General features: G+C 38.6%; 1 protein-coding gene across 8 annotated transcripts in view; it reads left to right on the forward strand.

Moving 5' to 3' along the window:
- VMP1 (vacuole membrane protein 1) overlaps positions 1-22,227 on the forward strand; it is an 87,696-nt gene that overhangs the window by 11,282 nt on the left and 54,187 nt on the right. For 7 of the 8 annotated variants that reach the window (XM_077836690.1, XM_077836687.1, XM_077836691.1 and 4 more), the window contains 4 exons: positions 1,875-1,976; positions 4,595-4,730; positions 7,489-7,579; positions 9,788-9,898. In XM_077836690.1, coding sequence (XP_077692816.1) covers positions 1,901-1,976; positions 4,595-4,730; positions 7,489-7,579; positions 9,788-9,898 — 414 coding nt within the window. In that variant the 5' untranslated portion in view covers positions 1,875-1,900. Of the gene's footprint in view, positions 1-1,874; positions 1,977-4,594; positions 4,731-7,488; positions 7,580-9,787; positions 9,899-22,227 lie in introns of those variants that run through there. The other variant, XM_077836694.1, reaches the window with a different exon arrangement.

Here is a 22,227-nt window from a genome sequence, read left to right on the forward strand (position 1 = left end):
TAAACAGTTTCTATTTGCAAAATAACTAGTTTAAACACTATGTTGCTCTTGCTCATTTGTTATTTATGGGGAAATATTGCTTGGCGGAAAGACTGCATGAGTGATTACTGACATTTGGCTGATTTTGTTCATAAAGCTTACATCTTTGGGCAGAGAAATAGGGTATTTAGTTAAAGGGATAACAACTTAAAATCACACTTCCACCTGAAAATGTTTTGCCAGCTAGTGTTACAAGTAACACATGAGACTCCTACAACTGAAAGAGATTAAACTATAGTATTGATAAAAAGGAAAAAAAGAATAACTTGGTGCATTTGCCATAGTCAGTTTCTTCTGTTTATGTGGGTTTTCTTACACAGCAACAGTGTTGTGAAAAACATTTGTTAAAATAGTAAACAGAGATATGTAACCCAATAAAAGTCAGGAAGGGACATTTGGGGCAAGTCCTCGTATCTGAAACATATTTCAACTTATTTTTTAAATTGACTAGATTTGAAGTTTCTGCTTCCCCTTAAACTGAAGGGAGAGCCTCTCATTCCTGCACAGCTGAGTGTCCACTTGGTTCTTTTTTCATATTTGTCTTGAAAACTATTTTCATTTCCTACCAATGTGCAGTTTATATAACTATCATTTTAATAGGCTTCCTCATGTCAGAAGGAAAAGGAGACTATCAAAAACTGTAAATCTTATTTTGTAAACCAAGAGAAACTTAACACAAAGAAGATGTTTTAGCTTCCTAGAGTATTTCTTCCAAACAATTTTCGAGAGGCTACTTTAAGATGTAAGAGTTAAATTTTAAAGTAGGGAACCTCGCTGGATTGTGGAGGGAGTTTGTTTGTTTTATTGCATAAGAACTGTCAGCTGGTCAGTAGAAAATATCTGTTGCAACATTCTATTTCAGGCTGTCCTCCCACATGTTGCAGCACTTATACTCATGAATAAGAAAGAACGTAGTTGGTTGTTAAAATTCTGTAAGGATGAAAAGATGTAGACAGAAGAAAAGAGCAAATAATGGGGGAAATGTATAATTTTCAGATCACTTTAGAAGGAGGCAGATTTAGAGCATGTTTTTACTGTTTTTTGTTTTTTTGTTTTTTTTTAATTTTAGATTGTGCTTTAGCAAACAAGGGACAAATCTATATCCTAGTTCTTGAACTAGGTTATTTTTATTAAGGATGTGAACTGTTTTGGTGGATTGTTGCATGCATGGTTAGCTGGTGGGCATGTGCCATCATGCAGTCTGATCTAGTTTCTAGTGTGAAGAACATCGAGAATATGGAAATATGGTTTCAGTAAGTATTTCAGAATTAATTTAGGTAGGGTTTTTCGATTTACAACTTGGCTTTGTAATTTGGTCAACTGCAAAGCCAGCTGGTAGCATACCATTATTTGTCCAGGGGCTGTAGTGGTGTGTGTTCTTTCTGTGTTCACCACACTTCAGTTTTGAACTCACATGTGTCACATTAAAGGTACCTAGTGCTTAAATTAACTGAAACTTGTCTTCAGTGGCAACTCATGGAACCAGTAAAAATGGGTTGCCTAGTAGAAGTGATAGTTAAAAGTTGAGCAAAGTTGTACTTTGGGGAACGTTGTAAATAATGCAGGGATCACATCAGACTTCAGTTCTGCAGTTTAGGTTTCTGTGTGTGTGAGATATGTGGTTTAAGATTGCCTTTGCCATATTGGCAGTTCATTCACTTCCAACATTTATATAATATTGTATTGCAAGAAAGGTAAGCATGCTATGTGAGTGGCTTGGACATTGGCATACTGATGCAGGATCTCTCCTTTTCATCCTCAGAATAAGTAATAAATGGAATCTTATCTGTTATGGGTAATCATTATACTTACGCTTTTTTTTTGGTTGCTATTAGATCCTCATAAGTGACTGATCTATGAAATGGCAGAGAATGGAACAGATTGTGACCAGAGACGCATAGGAATGATCAAAGAACAGCACAATGGGAACTTTACAGGTAGGCTGAAAATGGCTGTTCCTCCTCTAGTCTAGTCAATCTGGTACCTTCAATTACCCTCAACAGACTCTGAGGAGATATGTGGGTTGGGAAACTTAGCCCAAGTAGAACTGAGGGGGAGACTGACATAGAAATATACTGCCTAAACCAATTCTGTATCCTTACCATGCACAAATCCTATTGACTTGAATGAGTGTATGCTTAAGAGCTGCAGCATCAGGTGCTACATTGAAGAAAAAAAAGAATCTTTTGGCAGGTATTTAGGTTTAGAAAGCATTCCAAGCAACTCAGCCCTTTGACACCAGAGATTGTACTCAGACAATGAAAAATCTACCCTACTTTGGGAGAAACCCAAATTTTAATTTCTGAATTAGCCCTTCTGTAAACTATAGTTTGCCATTTGCTAAAGAAGAATTACTGACAAAACAATTAGCTTCTCTTGGTTATTCTTTGTTGGTGTGTTTCTGTCAGTGGGCCATTTCTTTGGACTAAGATAGAACTAATGCTTAGAGCATGGGATCTTATTTATGGAAAGATAACCAGTTGGCTGCTTTATGCTGGATTTCATAACAATGATCATAATCTTACCTTGTTTCCTGTCAGCTTCATATGGTTTGTCTGTGCCAATGCATGCCCCTATGCAGTTTAGCATTCTGGATCTTTCTCTTTCCTTACCTACTTCGTCTCTAGTCATTGGTTGCCATATATATACACTCTGGACTTCACCATTCTGAAACCAGTGGGTGCCAGCACCATCTCTGTTTGCTTTGCTTCCCTTCTTTCTGTTTTTCTTTGGTGGAATAATCTCCCTCTATGTTTATACCATTAGGTTTTGTTTTGTTTTGTTTTTTTCCAGATTTCTTCAAACCACTCACTTATTGCTCTTTAACCAATTGTTCTAGTTCTCCTCACACTGTTTTGCTAAGTTTGTGGTCTTTTTCAACCCCTCATTTCTGGTATTGGTATTTGTTCATAGTCCATCGTGTAGCACTTTTAATAACTGTGAAGTGTCTTTGTTAAAGACGTTCTGTGAAATGCCAGAGAACGGAACATATTCTGAAACCAAAAATATAGCACTATTCAAAGAGGGGGTGGATATCTGTATGGGTAACAAGAATATACAAGCTTTTTATATTAAAGTTATAGAAGGGACACACAACCTCATGCTTCAGCGGCTTAAATCAGTCTTTAACTAGTAGGGGTTGGAAAGAGACTCCCCTGGAAGGCAAGTGATTCTACATATGTCTATTATGGGGTTTCTTGCACATCCCTCTGAATCATCTGGTGCTGGCTACTGTCAGAGACAAGATACGGGACTAGAGAGAACCAATGTCTGATCCAATATGCAATTCATGTGTGAAATAAACTGTATCAGAGGTTATCTTATAAGGCAACATGGACCAGTGTCTAAAACACAGGCCTGGAAGTCAAGTGACCTTAAATTCTAGTCCTGATTATACCGTATGGCCATGCACTGGCCTCTATATCTACCTCACAGGGGTGTGAGGTTTACTAGTTAATGTGTGTAAAATGCTCTGAACTTGTAAAGCACTATATAAATATTTGACTTTATTAGATGCACAAAACAATAGAAAAATCACTGTTAGTTGGAATATGAGGGTAACCAATCTATATCTTGGTTTGCTTCGTAATCTGTCTGTTTACATCAGTGCACACATGCTCTTCTGAGTGAACAAAATTCCAATTCTTCTGAAAAGCTTGGCAAAATCCTTGATTTACATGGTCCTGGACAAGTCATCCTAATCCAAAGTAGTTAGTTTTTATTAGTGTTTATGGTACTCTCAAAAACTGCACTAAATACTGCCCATAAAAATCCTTCCATTCTTGTTCTCTAACTTTTAATGTGTAACACCAGGGATTTTTAAACCATGTGCAGTGTTTAGTCTTATAACTGAATTACTGGAATGAAACGTCTCTTCACATTTATAATGTCTAAGTTGGTTAAAGACAGCAGGTCAAACAAAAAAGTGTGCTCTCTAGATGGGATCCCTATTTTTTGGTGGATTCACTTTGTCTGGGTGATACAGTGGATGGACCTTTATAAGTAACCATTCAAGCATGGTCTGAGGTTCTGTGCACAGTGAATGATGTTCTTCTCCAGTTACACAGTGGCCAGCAGACAAAACTGTGTAAAGAGCACATGCAGTTCAATCCAATTTGATTGGAAATAGTTATGGAAGGGCACCAAATTAAAAAGTTCAAGATAAAATTTGGCTCCTGCAATGGGGAGTGGATATTGGCTGAATGTAGCCGTTTATGGAGGCAAGTAGTGTAGCCTCTTGCATAAAGACTTACAAATCCTAAGTTCCTTGCAGCCCAGGTCGGCACATTTCTTGTTTAAATACTTTCATGGCCATCAGTCTCTGGAGCAATTGGTCAGCTGAGTGGGGGAACCATGAGCCTTCCTTTGCTGTAGGTCACTTCCCATGCATAGAGCCCCTGGAGGAACTCTCTACAAGGGGAGGAGGAGACACTGCTGTGAGCACAAGTGTTAATTTCCCAGAGAAGTTAAAAATATCATGGAACTTTTGGTTGGGGTGGAATGTGAACTGTCAGCTTGTTGATGTATTAACTCTTCCATCCATCTTCATTTCCAGACCCCTCTTTGCCATGTGAACGGAAGCGAAGGGACCGAGAAGAGAGGCAAAATATTGTGCTCTGGAGACAACCACTCATTACCTTGCAGTATTTTTTCCTGGAAACCCTAGTAAACTTGAAGGAATGGACCATAAAGTAAAGATCACCTTTAATTTCCATCTCTAAGCTCTGTGGGGTGCTTTGATTCAGTAGATCATTGTGGCATCTCACATTCCGTGATGGTTCACGGTTATAAATCTGTTTCAAAGAAAAATACTTTTTTTTTTTTAAATTTATTTTAAATAAACCATGTTCTCAACTGCTCACCAAAACTTGTGTGTAAATTGCATTGATATCAAACTCCAAATTGCCTTGATAAATAGAAAAGAATCAGAGTCTTTATTTCTGAATAATTGAATATCCTTTTTTGAAATGACAAGATAGTGCTTAGGGAGCTTGACAGCTATTGTTTTAATGACTGCATCTAGACGGGAGCTCAGATTTTATTATTATATGCCTTTGAAACTCATTAAGGGATATTAGTAACTCCCTATCAGGGCAAAGTTCAAGATTGCCTGGCACTTGTATTCACGTTTATGAAATATAGAGAGGACTTTGCTTTTAACCGACGTGTTCTCTTCCACAGTAGGAAATAATCTATAGTGGTGCTGTCTCTAAACCATGATTTGTAAACGGTATATTGAATAGGCTCTCACCATGATTAGGATTGTGACCCCCAACCTGGCTAACATTCCTTCCTAATGGGGAAGGTTAGAGTTAAGTTTCTTACTGTACTAAACATGAAAAGCTTTGTATTGGAGAAGGATAAATATGAATAAAATTATCAAGGGAGAACAGCATTAATAACAAGCCATCCTAGCATGTTGATAATTAATGGACTTGTGTTCAGAATGAGCCTATGATCAAATGGTCAATTTCCAACCAAGTAGGTATGCTCTGATGTGGTCTTGGGTAATGTTAGTAGTGCCGTTGTTAGAATGCCCCTTACTGAGGGCTTGTCTATATGGAGACTTAGTGCATGGCAGGCTTGGATGTGAATCTGCTGTGTACGTCAAAGCACGCTGAACTTCTAGTGCACAGCTGCAGGGTCTACAGCCCTGGCCACAGCACGGCAGGCTGGTGTGGATAGATTCACATCCGACTTGCCATGCATCAAGTCTCTGAATAGACAAGCCCTTTAGTCAGTTGAGAATGCTGATAAGCTGCATTCACCCACTTTCCAGGCCAGAAGGAGAGTGCTGATGTATGGGGCCCATTCAGAGGAGTGAGTAACTTAAACGCTGATCTTCTGAAGTGACCCATGTGAAAAATAATTTGTGGCTTATGTAGTGTATTCCTAAAAAATATCCTCTTGCACTTTTTGCTTTCTTTCAGTGTTCTTGGGCTTGTTTCTTTTGAGAACTGTTTTTCCATGTCCCATATACATTTGTGACACTGTTTATTTAAAATTCTTTAACAATTTACTAAAGTACACCCTAGAAAATAACATTGGAGTTGATATTTTATCCAATTTGATTGGTACCTGGCTTTCTATATTTTAAACTTGTGTATCTGTCTTACGTCTTATATTGTAACACAGCAATATTTTGGACACTAACATTATGCAGTATTCACAGAAAATAATTTAACTGATTCTGTTTTAACATATTAACAGACACAAATTCAGATTGTCCTATGCTGGGTTATACTATATTGTTATTAAATGGTGCTTTAAAGGGTGACTGTCAATCTAAGAATTGCACTTCCTGTCTGAATTCTTAGCCTACTGTTACAAGTAACACCAAATATTTCTATAATTGAAAGAGATTAGGGAGTTTTCACCTTGTTTAATTATGCATTTGAGTGATTTGTGTTTAGTCAGTTTCACTGTTTCCCCTATATGGCAATTCCTCCCTGTTGATTATGTGGGATTTGCACACTGCAGCAGGGGAGAAAAACCCCATATAAGGGCAGATGTGGTTGTAAAAAGACAAAAATTGGCAGGGGACTAGTGTGGTACCTGAAACTTTAACTAATTATTTTAAAATTTACTCAATTGCAGTTGATAGTGTTATTTTAAAAACACGATTAAACAGCAAATTAAAATTTCTGTAATATGGCATTAGGTGAGAGTATAATTGTGTTAGATTGCCAAGAAAAGGGTAAAATAAATGATCTAGCCTAAACCAGCTGTGCACAGACAAGCAAAAGGAACAGTTTTATTGCAGCCTTGTAAAGCTAGATAGACACAAAATCCAAAGTAGTTGGATCTCAAATTACATAAAGAAATACTTCTCCCCTTCCACCCCCACTGATAATTTCCTTACACTTGATAATTAACTGGAAGGTTTTCACATTGCATTTTTCTGAGCTGAAACCAGAGACCTTTTCAAGGTTTAATTTCAACAGATTAAGAGAGAACCCAAATAGTTATAAGACTACCCTTTCTAATGCCACTTTGCCATACTGGTCAGAGCATATGACTCAGAGTTAGGAGTTTTAAGTTCTATTCCCAGCTCTCCCACTGACTTACTGTGACCTTCGCGAAGTTACTTAACTACTTTGTACCTTGCTTTACTCCTCAGTAAAATTGATAATATGGCAGTACCAGTTATCTTGGGTGTCAAGGCTTAATGTTTGTAGAACATGGAGTTAATTGGATGAAAAATACTTTCAGTTTGTGTAACAGAACTCTCTTATTCCAGTTCCAAGTGAAATCAGATTCCCATTAAAGAATCAAGACTCCTCAGTTCTTTTAAGAGAGCTTTGACCTATATCTTAAAATAACAAATTTGTCAGGCTGTCTTTTTACCCTTTTGATGCACCCCAATAAAGCTGTTCGACAATGACACAGAGGTGGCTTTGCAATGCATGGAAAAATATGAATGACCCTAATTGTAATTTGTCTTTTAAGATTGTGGCATCGCCGAAGTATCGTGGTGTCTTTTTTGCTGCTGCTTGCAGTGCTTACAGCTGCGTATTATATAGAAGGAACACATCAACAGGTATGCAGTTCATCCAAGTTATTTTCTTTTATGGCTGGCACTTCCTGTCCTTGTCCTACCAAAACGTACACTGAGGGGATTGAATAATGTCATACAGGAATGGTAATGCATCTACCTGAGCGTTCATTTTATGCAGCTGTTAATTCCCCCTGCCGTGCACTCCCTTCTGCTGCATAGCAAATGAATCATAGATGGTAAAGATAGGGAAGACCTATCTGATCATTCAGTCCACCTCTCTGCAGCCACATGTATTCTACTTGTCATCTATCTCTGAATAAGTGCCACTCCACATCTGCTTCTCAGAGTGTTCAGCACTGGGCTCTGCTGTCAGGAAAACTAAGGCTAAATGGGACCATAATCTACCAAAATGTCAGGGCTCCCAGGTAGATTGTTTCTTCCTCCTTGCAGAGGATTCTTCAAACCATCTGGGATGGTCTTTCTCTCCGGGCATAGAATAGTCTAATGGACTGAGCATGGGGGTGGGAGTCAGGAGCTCCTGAGTTCAAATCCTAGTGCTGTTACTCCCAATTCCTTTAAAATGGATTTTATACCTACCTGCCTCCCAGGTGATATGAAGTTTGATTGATACTTTTTGCATCGGTGCAAAAATGTAAACCATTATAGAAATGTAAGTCAGGGAGGAAGGCAATACCAAGTCTCTGATCTTGTCCTGTGGGAGACAGCCCTGTCAGCCCAGCCCTGCAAAGGAGGTGGTTGGCTGGAAGCCATCAGCTGTCCCTTCTTGTTGCTCTGACTCTCTCTTCCATGCAGCCCTTTCAGATTCCAAAAATCTTGCCTAAATCCAACTCCACCTGCTTCCCCATTCAGAGATTTGACTGCCCACCTGTGGTGCTTGCAACATGTGCAGCAAGAGTCTTAACGACCACACCAGATCTTTTATGTAGTAACCTAGCACAATAACTTTTCTGATTGTAATTGAATCCCTTGGTATAATTTTGTGAGCCCTAAGAATAGGTCAGCCCAATGAGTCATGTACCTGGGGAAGAATCTTATGCAGTTTTGAAGCATTAAAGTACATTTCATTCTGCCAAACTGTTAGGCTAACTGCCTTTTAGGTGCTTTTACAGGCATAGCAAGAGCCTCCCTGTTGCTATGCAAATGTATGTTGGTGCTAGAGAAATGACCCTTTGCATTTCAGCAGGGCTTTGATTCCCAACCTCAGCCAGGAGATCCAGGTGCTGCCATTTTCGGATTGGTGTTGGTCCCTTTCACTGACTAGCATTCAATATTGAAAATGGCCTCTAGTGCTCGTTTTCTCCATCCTCTGATGTGACTCATCTTGTTCTTATCCTTGACCTGGAAAATCAAGAGCCTGTAACATTGCAGAACTCCTACACTTGCTGTTCTGTTTTTAACACAGGTACACCTTTATTTAAATCCAGAGGCTAATAATCACTTAGAATTCCCCTTCCAAGTGTTCTCTTACCATTGTTTTTATTAAGAAAATATAGAAACACTCAAACTCACTCCATGTAGATAGTGACTAAGTCCACTAAGTATAGATAGTGACTAACTGACCTCCATCTGGCTGTTTGGCCTCTGAAATGAGTTGGTGGCTCAGTCCTGTTCTCGGTGGATAAATATCTGCTTCACAAGAACTGCCCTCACATTTGGTAGTAGCTGGCAATTTTGTCAGTTTAGAGTTCAACTGAATTCCCATTTGACCACTAGGTGGCTCTGACAGATAGTTTGGCAGATCATGGTGAGGAAGTTTACACTACTTCCGTACCTGTTCTGTGGATAACTATGGAAGCTTAGTCTCCTAGTTATCCATCCCATAACCTTTCACAGGCACTGTGTTCCCGACAGATCTTTTGCTTTATCATGCAGACATTAATGGTGGCTAGAATTGAATTACAACTATACCATTTCAGAGTAGCCGCCGTGTTAGTCTGTATTTGCAAAAAGAAAAGGAGTACTAGTGGCACCTTAGAGACTAACCAATTTATCATTGGGTACACTCATTAGTATCCTCTTTGGATCATTGCCGTTTACATATAATATCTTTAACACTAGCTATACCTTACATAGATCAGCCTGTTTTGAGAACTGTGTAGAATTCAAGTTGGTCATTTTGACACTGATAAATTATCTTAAGCACTTCAGAAGAGCAGCTGCACCTTTCTTTCCTCCTCCATGAGAATTCACTCATCCTGTTTTTCTTTTGTGATTTTTCTTGTTTTTCAGTATGTGCAGTATATGGAGAAAAAATTCTTGTGGTGTGCCTACTGGGTAGGCTTAGGCATTCTGTCCTCTGTTGGACTCGGAACAGGTCTTCATACCTTTCTACTCTATTTGGTAAGAAACCTACAACTACATTTCCTTTCCAATCACATTATTCCTTTTTATAAGGCGCTTTGAGATCTGTGGATGAAAAGTGCTATATATGAGCTTGGTGTTATATACTTGTGGACTTTTAAAAAAAAAAAAAATCATCCATGCTGTTGAGTCTTTGTGATGTCATCTTTGCTAAATGGTATTTTGTAACCTTGTTTTGTTGTCTCTATGCTATATATCATTATTGAACTCTTGGTGAGATCCTGCAGCTGGAGATCGTCTTTACCTTGCAGAATTGGACCCATAATTTGTAATGGTAATTTTCAGTGCTATCTGCACTAATTAATGCACTTAAATAAGCAAGGAAGTTTTCTAGTATGAAGTAGCTGTAACAGATGGAAAATGGGGTCTGGACTAGGCTTTTTAGGATGCTTGGGTTTTTTTGGTAGATCAAAATGTTAATTTTCCTAGCTGAAGCTTCTGAAACATGTAGTAAATTATTCTTATAGCTCAGTCCACAGTAATTCTGTTTTATAAATAATAACAAGATACAGGAAAAATATGTCTAGATACCACACTAAATTAACCTCTAAATCTCTCTGAAGACAACCACATTGTGTTGTTTATCTCAACTTCAAATTACCTCGAAAAGTCAGGAAAATTTTGTTTTCCATTGGGCCAGTTCTTTGATTACAAACAACTATCGTGGTTTTAAAAAAGGCTTCATGGCTGCAAAAAATAATTAAAACCGTTTTGTGCAACCAACCCCATGTTGTATTTGGAACAGTTACTGATGGTTTAATTTTAGGATTGCTTTAATCATGACCAATAACACATAAAGCATTTTGGGGGAAAAAGGAGAACTCTTGTTGTTTTCCATGCAATAAAACAATACTGCTCAGACTGAATGACAACTGTGAAGGATGCATTCACTTGAGCATTAGGGATGTGTATGCACCATAACTGCTTTCTTAAAGTCTTTGTCGGGAGCAGAAAAGGGGAGATGTAACTATCATCTTCACTCTGAATTAAGGTGAAAAAAGGTTGTGAAGGTTACTCAGTTGTTAATTTTGAGTTATGTGGAATGTTTTAATACACTCTGGCTTTGGTTTACTTTATTTTTCCCCTCTGTACAATGGAGAGATTAGTAAAGGGGAATGTGTGTGCAAATGTAAATAAAAAAGAGGTTATATTTTTATCAGCAGGTGCAGGATAATTGTCCATTCCACACTTAAAAACCAACACACGTTTTCATTGTTTGCAGGGGGAAGTTTAAAGCATAGGCTTACATGTGCAGTCTGTTGTTGACAGTAGAAGAGAGTGCATGGAAAATGGCAAAGCTCTCAGGATTCCTGTTGAGAACCCTGCCTAGATTTTTCTGCTGTCAAAATCCTTTGCTCTAACTAGAAAATAGTAGCTTCTTTCTGCTTGCAGACTGGAAGAGACTGGCATGTCTTTTGTATTGTGATAGCACCCAAAAACCATATGCAGTATCAGGGCTGCATTGGAAGACATGGCTCCTTGCTCCAGTGAGCTGACAGCATATTGGTAAAACTGTAACTGAATAGGACAGTTGGGAAAACTGGACATTGTGGACATTTACCCCACTGCGCATCAGAGCATTAATCCTAGGCTATATATATTGCTAGTTCAGTGAAGTGTGAAAAGTCACATAGCAGCCAAGCATGCCTGAAATCTGAGAGGTTCATTTCATCAACTTGTTGTAACACAGCGGAGAGTTTATAGGCACTGGAAAGAAACATTGGAGATGCAGCATCACTGAAGAACTCCACCATAAGGTACAGTGAATAGCCTTTTTAGATCTATAGTAAAGGAGAGTTCAAATGTTAAGTATTTTAAATCCTTTAAAATAGAAAAGCAAATGAAACAGGGCAGTGTTCTGCTTACATTTGGCTGTTTGTAGCAGGGTACATGAACTGACAGATGTGTAGTTCGCTTAATTTTTGTCTAGTCATTAACCTGGCTTAACTGTGTCTGCAGAGTGAATGAGTGAACACCTATTGTAACACAACATAAAATAGCATCATGTAGGCAGAGAAGCTTGGATTAGTGAAAGTACTTATTGTGGGACTTGTAAAATCCTTCTGCCAATAAAGCTGCCTTCAAGGGCACATCATCTGCCTGCCTAAGTTAAATCAGACATTCATACGAAGCGGGCACAAATCTATGGTTGTCAAACTCTCAACTCCATTGGCAATTGATAAAGAAAAATAGGCTTTATCTTTTGTCTGAAGCGTCTTACTGTGGAGGCAAACGTAGAAATGGCAAATGAGGGGCTATTTGCTATGTGAACTTCAAGATACAGTGTGGGCAGATGTTAAGTTTTTCCTATGAAGTTCTCACAATGTCTCATTTGTGATTCTCTTCCTCTTGTCTTAGCCTTGCGTTTCTCTTGAGCAGATAATGCCAAATGTGGTGGATTTTGTATTGCAAATGTGAATGCTAGGATGAGACCCACCAAACATTTACATTTGTGCCCCTAATTCAAAATCTTAACCCCTGTCTTTATTATCTGCACCTCCTAGTTGCCATTCAAACTCTGGCCAGCTTCTGATCATCCGTCTACGATAGTGAGTCCATTTAGCACAGGAATTCTCAAACTGGCGGTTGGGACCCCTTAGGGGGTCGCGAGGTTATTACATGGGGGGTTGTGAGCTGTCAGCCTCTACCCCAAACCCCGCTTTGCCTCCAGCATTTATAATGACATTAAATATATAATAAAGTGTTTAATTTATAAGGGGGAGATTGCACTCTGAGGCTTGCTATGTGAAAGGGGTCACCAGTACAAAAGTTTGAGAACCACTGATTTAGCGTAACTCAAAGCACTGACTTGTTGAAAATATACACATTAGTATGGAATTAAATAACTGAGATGTTGACTCCAATTTGAGACATTACTTGAGAGAAGCAGAAAGTTGGACTAGCATAGTGGAAGACTCCATGTTTGGGGACTAAGTTCTCTCTGAAAATGCATTTCCACAGTACAGTTAAACTCTTGGGAGAACTGGAGACATCCACATACTGGGGTTGTGTGGCAACATATGAACCTGTGTGGATTGAGAGTCAGATGACCTTAACGTAAATTCAATAGTCATTCCAGAAAACAGCAACATCTAAACACTGATCTTTCAATGTAAAAGAACAGACAAAATAGACCCCTCTGAATAACTAGAGGGAATTTATTGTAGGCCTTAAAATTCAATAGGTGTGTAACACAATTAACGTAAGTGCATTAATACAGGAAAAATGTGTGTGCTGTTTGCATACTCTTTGGATAAATTGAGCAGAGAATCAATTTCCCACTATATGCAGGGCCGGCTCTAGGTTTTTTGCCGCCCGAAGCCCAAAAAAAAAACAAACCCCCACCCAGAGTGCTGCCCCAAGCATGTGCTAGGTTTGCTGGTGCCTAGAGCCGGTCCTGATGGAGAGAATGCTACAAGTTGTCGTAGGCCTGGTCTACGCTGCCGCTTAAGTCGATGTAAATTACATCACTCAGGAGTGTGAAAAATATCCCCTCCCTCCGAGCAACATAGCTTTCATTGGCTTAACATGGTGTCTACTCTGCGCTGTGTTTGGAGGAGACGCTGTTCTGCCGACTTACCTTCTGTCTCTTGGGGAGATGAAGTACTGAAGTTGACAGGAAAGCACTTTGCCATCGACTTAACGCATCTTCACCAGACTCACTAAATCAATGTCATTGCGTCGATCACAGCAGTGCTGATTTTGTGTGCCAGTGTAAACAAGCCCCTACTGGTAAATAGGTAGAGCAGTGGTCCTCTGTGTGGTGCCCGTGGGCGCCATGGCACCTGCCGGCGCCAAGCAACGAAGAGGAGAGAAGTGCATCCGCCAGAGAACATGCCGCCAATGAGCGCTTCCGGCGGAGACGCTGCCGCCGAAATGCCGCCGAGGAGTGCGGCCACCAGAGAAGCGTCGCCACCGAAATGCCGCCGAGAAGCGTCATTGCCCGCCACACTCTTCTGAAGGCATCAGTGTGCTCTTGGCCACAGAAAGGTTGGAGATCACTGAGGTAGAGGAACATAGATGCTGTTTCTTTCCTCCTTCCATATACACTTATAGAAAATATTGTGCAAACACAAGAGGTCCAAATGATGACTGTTCTGTGGACGTTAACTTGAGATTTTCTCAATTCTCAGTGTTCTCAACCATGGTGTCACTTAGCTGCGTTAACTCAGTTATGTGCAGTAGTGCAGGTCCTGCAGTCACTAGGTGGCACTACAAATGTAAAAACACAAATCTGCAACGTATCTAGGCTTGGCAGAAATTGATTTTTAGTTTTATAATTTTGACAGATAATATTGATGTCAATTTAAATGTTCACAGTTGCACAAAATTATGGTGGGTGGTGAGACCATAATTATTTAATGACAGTAAATGTTGAGATTCAAAAAGTTAAAGCTTTATACCATTAAAACACTGTCAACATCACATGTCAAAAAATACTAATTGAATATCCTTAAATCAAACTCTAATAAATTCTCAAGCAGCATTTTTCTTTTTTGGCTATCTGTACATTTCTGATATAAAATCTATGGAAATATTTGTCATCTGTTTGTGTGTATGGTGAAATGGACATTTACAGACATTTATCAATAAAAATATAATCCTTCTAAACGTAAATATATGGAGCTCTTACTGACTTTCCAGAATGCTACCGATTTAAGGATCAAAGGTTTTATTTTTTTAAAAAATTTTTTTCATCTCTATTGCTAAGGGCAGTGTTGAGTTAAGTGTATGTGTAGTATAATATCAGTTCTGTATCTGATAGCTCCTGAATCTGAGAATTTATACCCTGCATCAAAGGAAACACAAAATACTAACTTGTGACTGCTAGGTGCAACTGCAGAGTGTAATTGAAGTCTTTCAGAAGAGCAGTATAAATTATTAGTCCAGGTGTATTCAGAAGTTCTCCAGCTCATCATATAGGTATATTAGGTGTCTCAAACTGGTTCATTTAGCTGTCCAATATATCAGATTTTTAAAAATAATTCACAAGCTCTCTAGGTAAAAGATTTTGTGTTCATTGCACATTATACATGCTCCTTGTTGTTAATATATATTCACCTCCCATTTTTAACATACTCATTTAAACCAGATCTAACAAATTACTTGTGTACACTTCATTAGCCGGTAAAAGGATTTCTGCTTTGATATCATTGATGAAAACACTTCAAAATGATGTAAAAATCAAATCAGGCCTCAGTGACTTGATCTGTTGGGAGTAGAGAGTAGAGCAGCAGTAAAGTGTTTTTAAATTACTCATAATTAATTGCTCATACCAAATCTGAATGCACAGTGAGATTGTTGAAAATGCAATTACGTGATTAGACAACAGTGCTGTCAGGCTGACCCATGTGCTTCTGAGCGTTTGTTGCTGCTTGCAATAACATCTTTGCTATTCTGGGAAGTGCTAGCATATATCATATACGATACAGGTGCATCTTTTAAAAATACATAGCCCTATATTTGACATGTACAACTATGGTAATATCAGAACAACTATGCACGAGCAAGCTGTTAGCCTGGCAAATAATTCAGTAGAATTATGTGTGCAGTATATCCAATATGTGAATGACCCTGGATGTTTGCTCTCTCTAGCCTAGTTGGTTATTTTCCAAGTGTTAAAACAATGATTTGTCTGGATCCTTCAGAGGATCTCAATCCAGCTACTTGTCCTGCCATCCACAGAGAGGTAGATCATAATATCAGAAGGTAAAAGAGCATTGGAGGGTGGCATGAAGCGGTAGATATTAAAATCTAAAGCAATCTCTACTTTAGGGGAGGTTTACTGTCAGTAGGGGACTGTGATTAGTATCAATTTAAATCTGATTGCTTGTATTTAGGTTTTGTTGCTCTTTGACTACTAGAGGGATCTTCTTGAGTGTGCCTGAGTGTCAGTGTGTGATATTTAGTGGTTATTCTTACACTTAATTGCCATTTACTAGTTATCTTGAGGAACTTCCTTGATGTTAGACTGTATCTAAAATTGCTGCTCTGGATTGGTTTCTAGTTTCATGCTGCTTCTCTGTTTTTTATCCAGTGAAAAATGCAACATTTTAACTGGACTTTTGGGAAACAATGCTCACCATTGCCACTAAGTGTCACTCTGAGCACAAGGCTGGAATGTAATACGGCTTTAAAATATAGTGTGGAAGAAGACTACATGATTCTTCCGATAAATCTTCATTCTGACACCTTTCAAAACACGTCTGCTGGCTTAATTTCCTTAAGACATTGTTTTTCTTACATCTCTTTTGAAAATAACGTTTTAAAAATAGAAATTGACATGTAGCTCTGTAGGGATACAAAATCTATTTGGCCACTAATTCAGACATTTTTTCCATCGGCCCACTGCTTAGAAACTTTCTATTGTCAAAAATAACTTCTCACATATTGCTGGCATTTTCAAACAGAAACCGAATGAATCACTTAGTTACCAGAAGAGCAGATGACCAAAGGTAGCTAGTCATATGCAAGGAATTCATATCACTAAAGGAGGTCTCTTTGCTGTTACAAAAAGTAATGAATGAGCTGCCAGTTGAACTTGTGACCATATGATTGGTTTGCAGTGCATACTTTAATGATGATTGACACTAGGTGGAGCACTTGTTTGAAGTATTGCTTGCAAATGCTGTGTAGTGTTCATCAAAGCCCCTTGCCTCGTGACTTAATTTCAGTTCATCTCTGGCACAGAAATTGCAAAAGTAGATGAAACTGAGACAAACAGAAAACAATTTCAGAATTATTGCTCATTAAAAAAAAAAAAACACCTTTGCAGAGACAAAAGGTCAGTGGCCTCGTGGAGCTGATAATTTGTTTTCTGTCCTAACATTGATGGCTAAGTGGAAGTGAATCCCTTATGGATCAGATATGTGAGGGGCAAAACCAGTTTCAGCTGTTGGAGTTGCGTGATATTTTTAAAAATGAATTTGTATGTCTAATTACCACTAGAGGCAAGTGGAGCAATTGTTGAATATGTTTTCATTGATAGTCCTGGTATGAAATAGAACAAACAGGAAATGTAAGAGTGTAACAAGAACCTCCAGGCCTCACCCACAGTGGCAGAATACAGGAATGCATTGTGTGTGGATGATGGAAGGGACGTTAAAGTCTTCAAAGCTTTCATATGTGGGGTTAGTCTCTGTAACGAAACCTCAGTGAAAAATCTTGTAATAAAAGAAAGGAAGTGACATTGCAGTAACTGCCATCCACTATAAGTGATAAAAACAGTCTTATGAAGACAGAAGATGAATTAAATATGTTGCATCCTCCTTACAACTAAGTGGGCACAGAAGGAGTGTGTTTGGATTCCTTCTAGATTGGAGATTAGTGTGCTTTGGGCTTGAATCAGTTCTGGGGTTGTTTGATTGATTGGGCCAGGAGCTCACAAGCTGGTCTTCCATGAGTTCAGCAGCTTGGAACTGAAAAAAGACCCACTTGGTCTGACCTAAATGTCAGGTAATTCAGTTTGGGATCTGCTGACTTAAAATCCAAACATCTTGTGCAATAATCACTGGTTAATTAACTTGTACAAATACTGTTGCGAACCCCAATCATTCAAAAACTACGTCAGGCCCTCTGAAATCATGAGATTGCCTTTAAATCATGAAATTTTAAACAAACAAATATGGGGAGGGGGGTTTTCTTATTTTGCCTCTGGGTTTTGAGCCTTTAGAGTACAGTCAGGTCATGGGTTTTTTTAGTCTACATGGCAGGAAAATCTTATTTTTCTTAAATGAAATCTGCAATTCCTATGTAATCATCTGACTCCAGGAGCTGGGCTTTTAAGAACACTGAATATCCCAAGACTCTTGGTAAAATTGCAAGAGTTGGTAACACTGGAGATGGGTTTTGTCCAGTTGTGTGGTAATTTTGTGAAGTGGTCATACTATTTCTGAGAATCAGCAAACTTGTTTTCATTTCCACCCTGTGCTGGGATTGGAACAAAGTTACCATTTGGGTAATTTTGCAAACCCCATGCACTCACCTGCCTTTCCAGCTTTTGATTGTAAGAACCATTTTTAAAAGCTGCCAGAATGGCAGCCTCCATTTTGTTGTTCATGTATAAAATGTTGCTGTTAAATTATTGGCTGGAAGACTCTGCCTTTTACTGATTCTCCACTACTTTGCAAGGAGTCTTACCCTTCTCATGTGGATCCTTCAAAATTAATATTAGTAATTGGAAGATTGATGGGTTCCATGTGTGTAGAAAAATGTGAGAAACAAACAAAGAACTTGCTTCTTTAGCAAGATGGGAAATGTTTTCTCTTTCCCCCCTGCATGCAATTCTTCTACTTGAAGAAAGTGTCCATTTCCAGTTTGTATCATTCTTCAGTTTGCATGTCGGCTTACAAGCCTAGGACAAACTAAACAAGTGTCAATTCTGTCCTGTCCAATAGCTGGGATCAGATTACTGTTGTTGACCAGGAAAGGTAGTTGAAAGAAAAACGTGTTGAACACAGAACATGATTCAAAAATATTTTGAAATGGAGCCTGTTTGTATGAGGATTGTTCATGACTCTGTTTCTGTCTCATTTGTTTCCTCCATGCCAACTTCCTTTAGCTGTCCTAAGCTATTTACAATGAACTGAAACATCCTGGAACACATGGATCAACATGGAGCTTAGAAAATTAATTTTGTCTATCACTGTTTGATGGGAACACCTCTTTAATTCTCACATGAGCTCTATTCTGCTTGATGCTGGAAGTATTTAGACTAAATACGCAACTATGCATTGCAAGAGTCATAGTGGATTAAACTGTGCAGAGCTACCAATTTAGTTGGGTAAATTTCTTGTATTAATTTTCTTAAGTCTTCTCTCCATGTGAAATCTTATTTATTTTTAAGGGTGCCTATCATAAAATGCGAGTCCTGTGGGACAAACCATGCTAATGTTTATCTGTCCATATCAATCGTAAATATATACAGAGCAGGGAACTGAATTCTGAGATCACAGAAGTGTTGTGTGTGTCTTCCCAATGGTATTTAAAGTGGTCAGACATCAGAATCTAGACATCTTCTCTGAAGCCTGAATCATTATAATAAACCTCTTGCATGAGGTGAATCAGTACGCTAGGGGACGGCTTCCTGGCACTTAGTCTTTAAATGTCTATAAGATGTTAGTGTAGTGGTGACACTTAAACAATATTGAACGTTTTAGCCAGCAGCGGTGACTTGGAGTTATATCCATCAAGGGAGTAGAGTAGATGCTTGGCATGATATTTTGATCTTTCAAAGATTTACAAGCTGAATATTTCAAACTCTTTTAGGAAAACAAGTTCTGTTTTTATTTACTCAGTTCTCTTCTGCATTGTGCCTGCAATTCAAGCTGCTTTGCTGGGAGACCCTACAATACCCTTGTGTATTGTGTTTTCCCAGTCATGCACACATCCTGTTATTTCCTCTGTTCTGTTCCCATATGCAGATCTGAATTTTGTATGTTTCATGTTGCTCTTTGCTCACAAGAACAGAGCAGAGATAAGGCACAACATAACCCAGCAAACCAAGATACAGCTGGAAAGGCTAAGAGTAGGCTTTACCACCATGTCAGTTTGAATTGATATTATAATGTGCTCTTCACTGATCATTAAAATATATCACTGGTTAAAGGAGGAAAGTGGGAGAATGCAGACCTCAGGACAGATGGGTGTTGAGGGAGGACAGGAGCAGCGTATAAACCCTCACACTTCCTACCTTGCCTTGCATTCCAGTTCTGCCCATAGGCAACCAGAAATCTGCTTGTAACTGCGACTGAGGAGGGGAGGGGGGTGTTCTGGGTGGCATCTTTCATTTACCATAAGTATTCTTGTAAAATAGCTGTATTTTGTTTTAATATCATGCCAAAGCCCGAGTTTCTCCTGGAAGTAACACCATGGCTATGCTGCACGTTTAACGGCACCACATGCATCATCCCCTGGTGACTCTTGTTCGGTTGTATTTGGAGCTGCTTGTTCATCATCTGGGATTTCCATTAGCCATGCTCTGAGAGGAAAGACTTAACTGAGGTGGGAATAGAAAAGAGCTAAATTAAATGTTTAGGTTCCTGATGTAAAATTAGTGCAAATATGGGAATACAAAATTAGTACATTAAAGCTAGCCCAAGTGATTTGGAAAGCTAAAGAAACTCCAAGCTGAGAACTTCTTTGTTCTTAACTCCTGCTTTACAGCTTTCATTGCAACTCAGATAATATGTGAAATCATTCAGCCTTCTTGGACCCTCGTGATGTGTGGACAGACTGGGTTGATTTCAGAAGAGGGAGGAAAAACAACTTCCCAGAGTCAGAAATCTACACATGCTCATAGTCTGTACTTAGATGAATATGGACTAGCAACCTCTCTGATTCCAAGCTGTTGCAGTTGGGGTGAAAATGCTTTGGCTTATTAGCCAACTATCTCCATGCCAATTTTCCCTTTTAGTCACATCTGAAATGAACAGTTTTTTGTGTGTTCAGCTGCCCGCCAGTCCTGAAGATAAAAGGTGCTGTAACTTAGTCTTGTTTTCCTGAGAGGTGTAATGACTTAGTAGATAAGTATGAGATGAGTCGCAGGCTGTGGCAAAGCTAGCAGGCTGTTTCCCATGAGAAACTAGCTCTTGTTTTTCTTATTTATCTTAAATCAAATATAGAATGACACATTTTCCCCTTTTAGTGTAAGGGGGGAGTCTTGTACCAAGTACTAAAAATTCCATATGCAAGGAAGAAAACAAGTTTATAGCCCACCAGAATATGTTCAAGATAATCCCCCATCTCTGTGGAAGTTGTATCATTTTTCCTTGTCATAAAATGTTTTTAAATTAGAGCTAGTCTAAAATTATATCTTCCTAAATATAAAATGTTAAAATTAGATCTAGATGTACTTGTGGGGCTAGCATCATTTCAACAATATGAATGATCTGTAAAGGGAGAGCTGAGAACCACATTTGATATATGGTTTGATGCTCCATAATTTTGTTCATTGCATAGATACCAAAGTAATAAGTAACATAGAAATACCATAGATATTTCTTTTGATACTTACTTCCCCTTACCTTAAAGACTTTCTAATATAGTTTACATGCTGACATTTTTGAGGATGTGATTTGACTTTTTTATCTTGAAATACATATCCTTAATTTTTATCCCCCCCCCCCCGCCTTTCTTTTTTTTCTTTGAGTGAGGAGGTAGTAAAAAATCTGTACTAATTGCTTCTGCTTAAATATGTTTTGTACCTGTTTGGAAATCTGTGCTTTCTGGAGACTTTAAATGCTGCCTTCTAGAATAACTTCCTACCCCAGAATAACAATGGGTAGATTCTAACTTTGGTGATTGATCAAAGCATTGAACGAAAAATAAATCTAGGGCTCCAAATTTATCCATAGGTTCAAATAAAGCTCCCTTTTATAACAAATCAGGGCTTTTTAGTTAGTGATTCCCCTAAATTACTTTTGCCAAAAATAGATTTGCATCAAGTCCTTATTGGTGACCACCCCTTGTCTCATTTGATTTATAAATTGCACAAATATTTCTAACAAATCACATTCCAGTCTAACCACAGGCTAGACCTGTTGGTCATTGTAAGAGTGTGGAGAGCAAATGTTTCTCCCCGAATCAGCAGAAGATTACTGACTCCAGTGTTTTTTGCCCCTGTCAGTACTTGCCCCTGCAATTAAAAAGAAGAAAATGGTGATTAGATATTACTTAACTTGACATTTTAATGATTCTTCTGGCTTCTTTGACAAACAATACCTCTACTAAGCCTACCAGTTTTGCTGCCGTTTATTTAGCGTAACGGGGATTGGAGTGATTTTAAAATGTATGTCCATTTAAAGATGGACCTAAAGTTAGACTTAAGCAGCAGGTATTTCTTAATAGGTTACAGTAAATTGACCCACCATAAAAATTAACTCAAACTTTGGAAAAGCCATTAATGCCTTTTTAAAAAAAAAGAAAATTTGGTAAGCAAACATGGGTACATGGGTAAGATAAAGGTCAAAAACTGTGACTGAGGATTAATATTTAGACTCAAAGAGCAAAAAGAAAACACTTGAAGAAAATAGGCAGGTATTTTCAAAGGACCTGGAGGGGCTGGGCATTCTAATTGCATTGAAAGCCAATGAGAATTGGGTACCAACGCCCATTTGTGTCTTTGAAAATCACCCCACCCACATAGTTTGACTATCATTATTGCTAGATATAAAATAAAATGGCACCTGTCTTTGTTGCAACATTTATCATATGACCTTACAACAGCTCTTGCCCTGTCAGGACCACACTTCTAGTTGAGTGGATTTTCCTCCCGGGCCGCAGATTGCCCACCACTGAGTTAGACCAAC

Source organism: Eretmochelys imbricata, chromosome 17 (assembly GCF_965152235.1).
Source record: "Eretmochelys imbricata isolate rEreImb1 chromosome 17, rEreImb1.hap1, whole genome shotgun sequence".
NCBI classification, from domain to species: domain Eukaryota; kingdom Metazoa; phylum Chordata; order Testudines; family Cheloniidae; genus Eretmochelys; species Eretmochelys imbricata.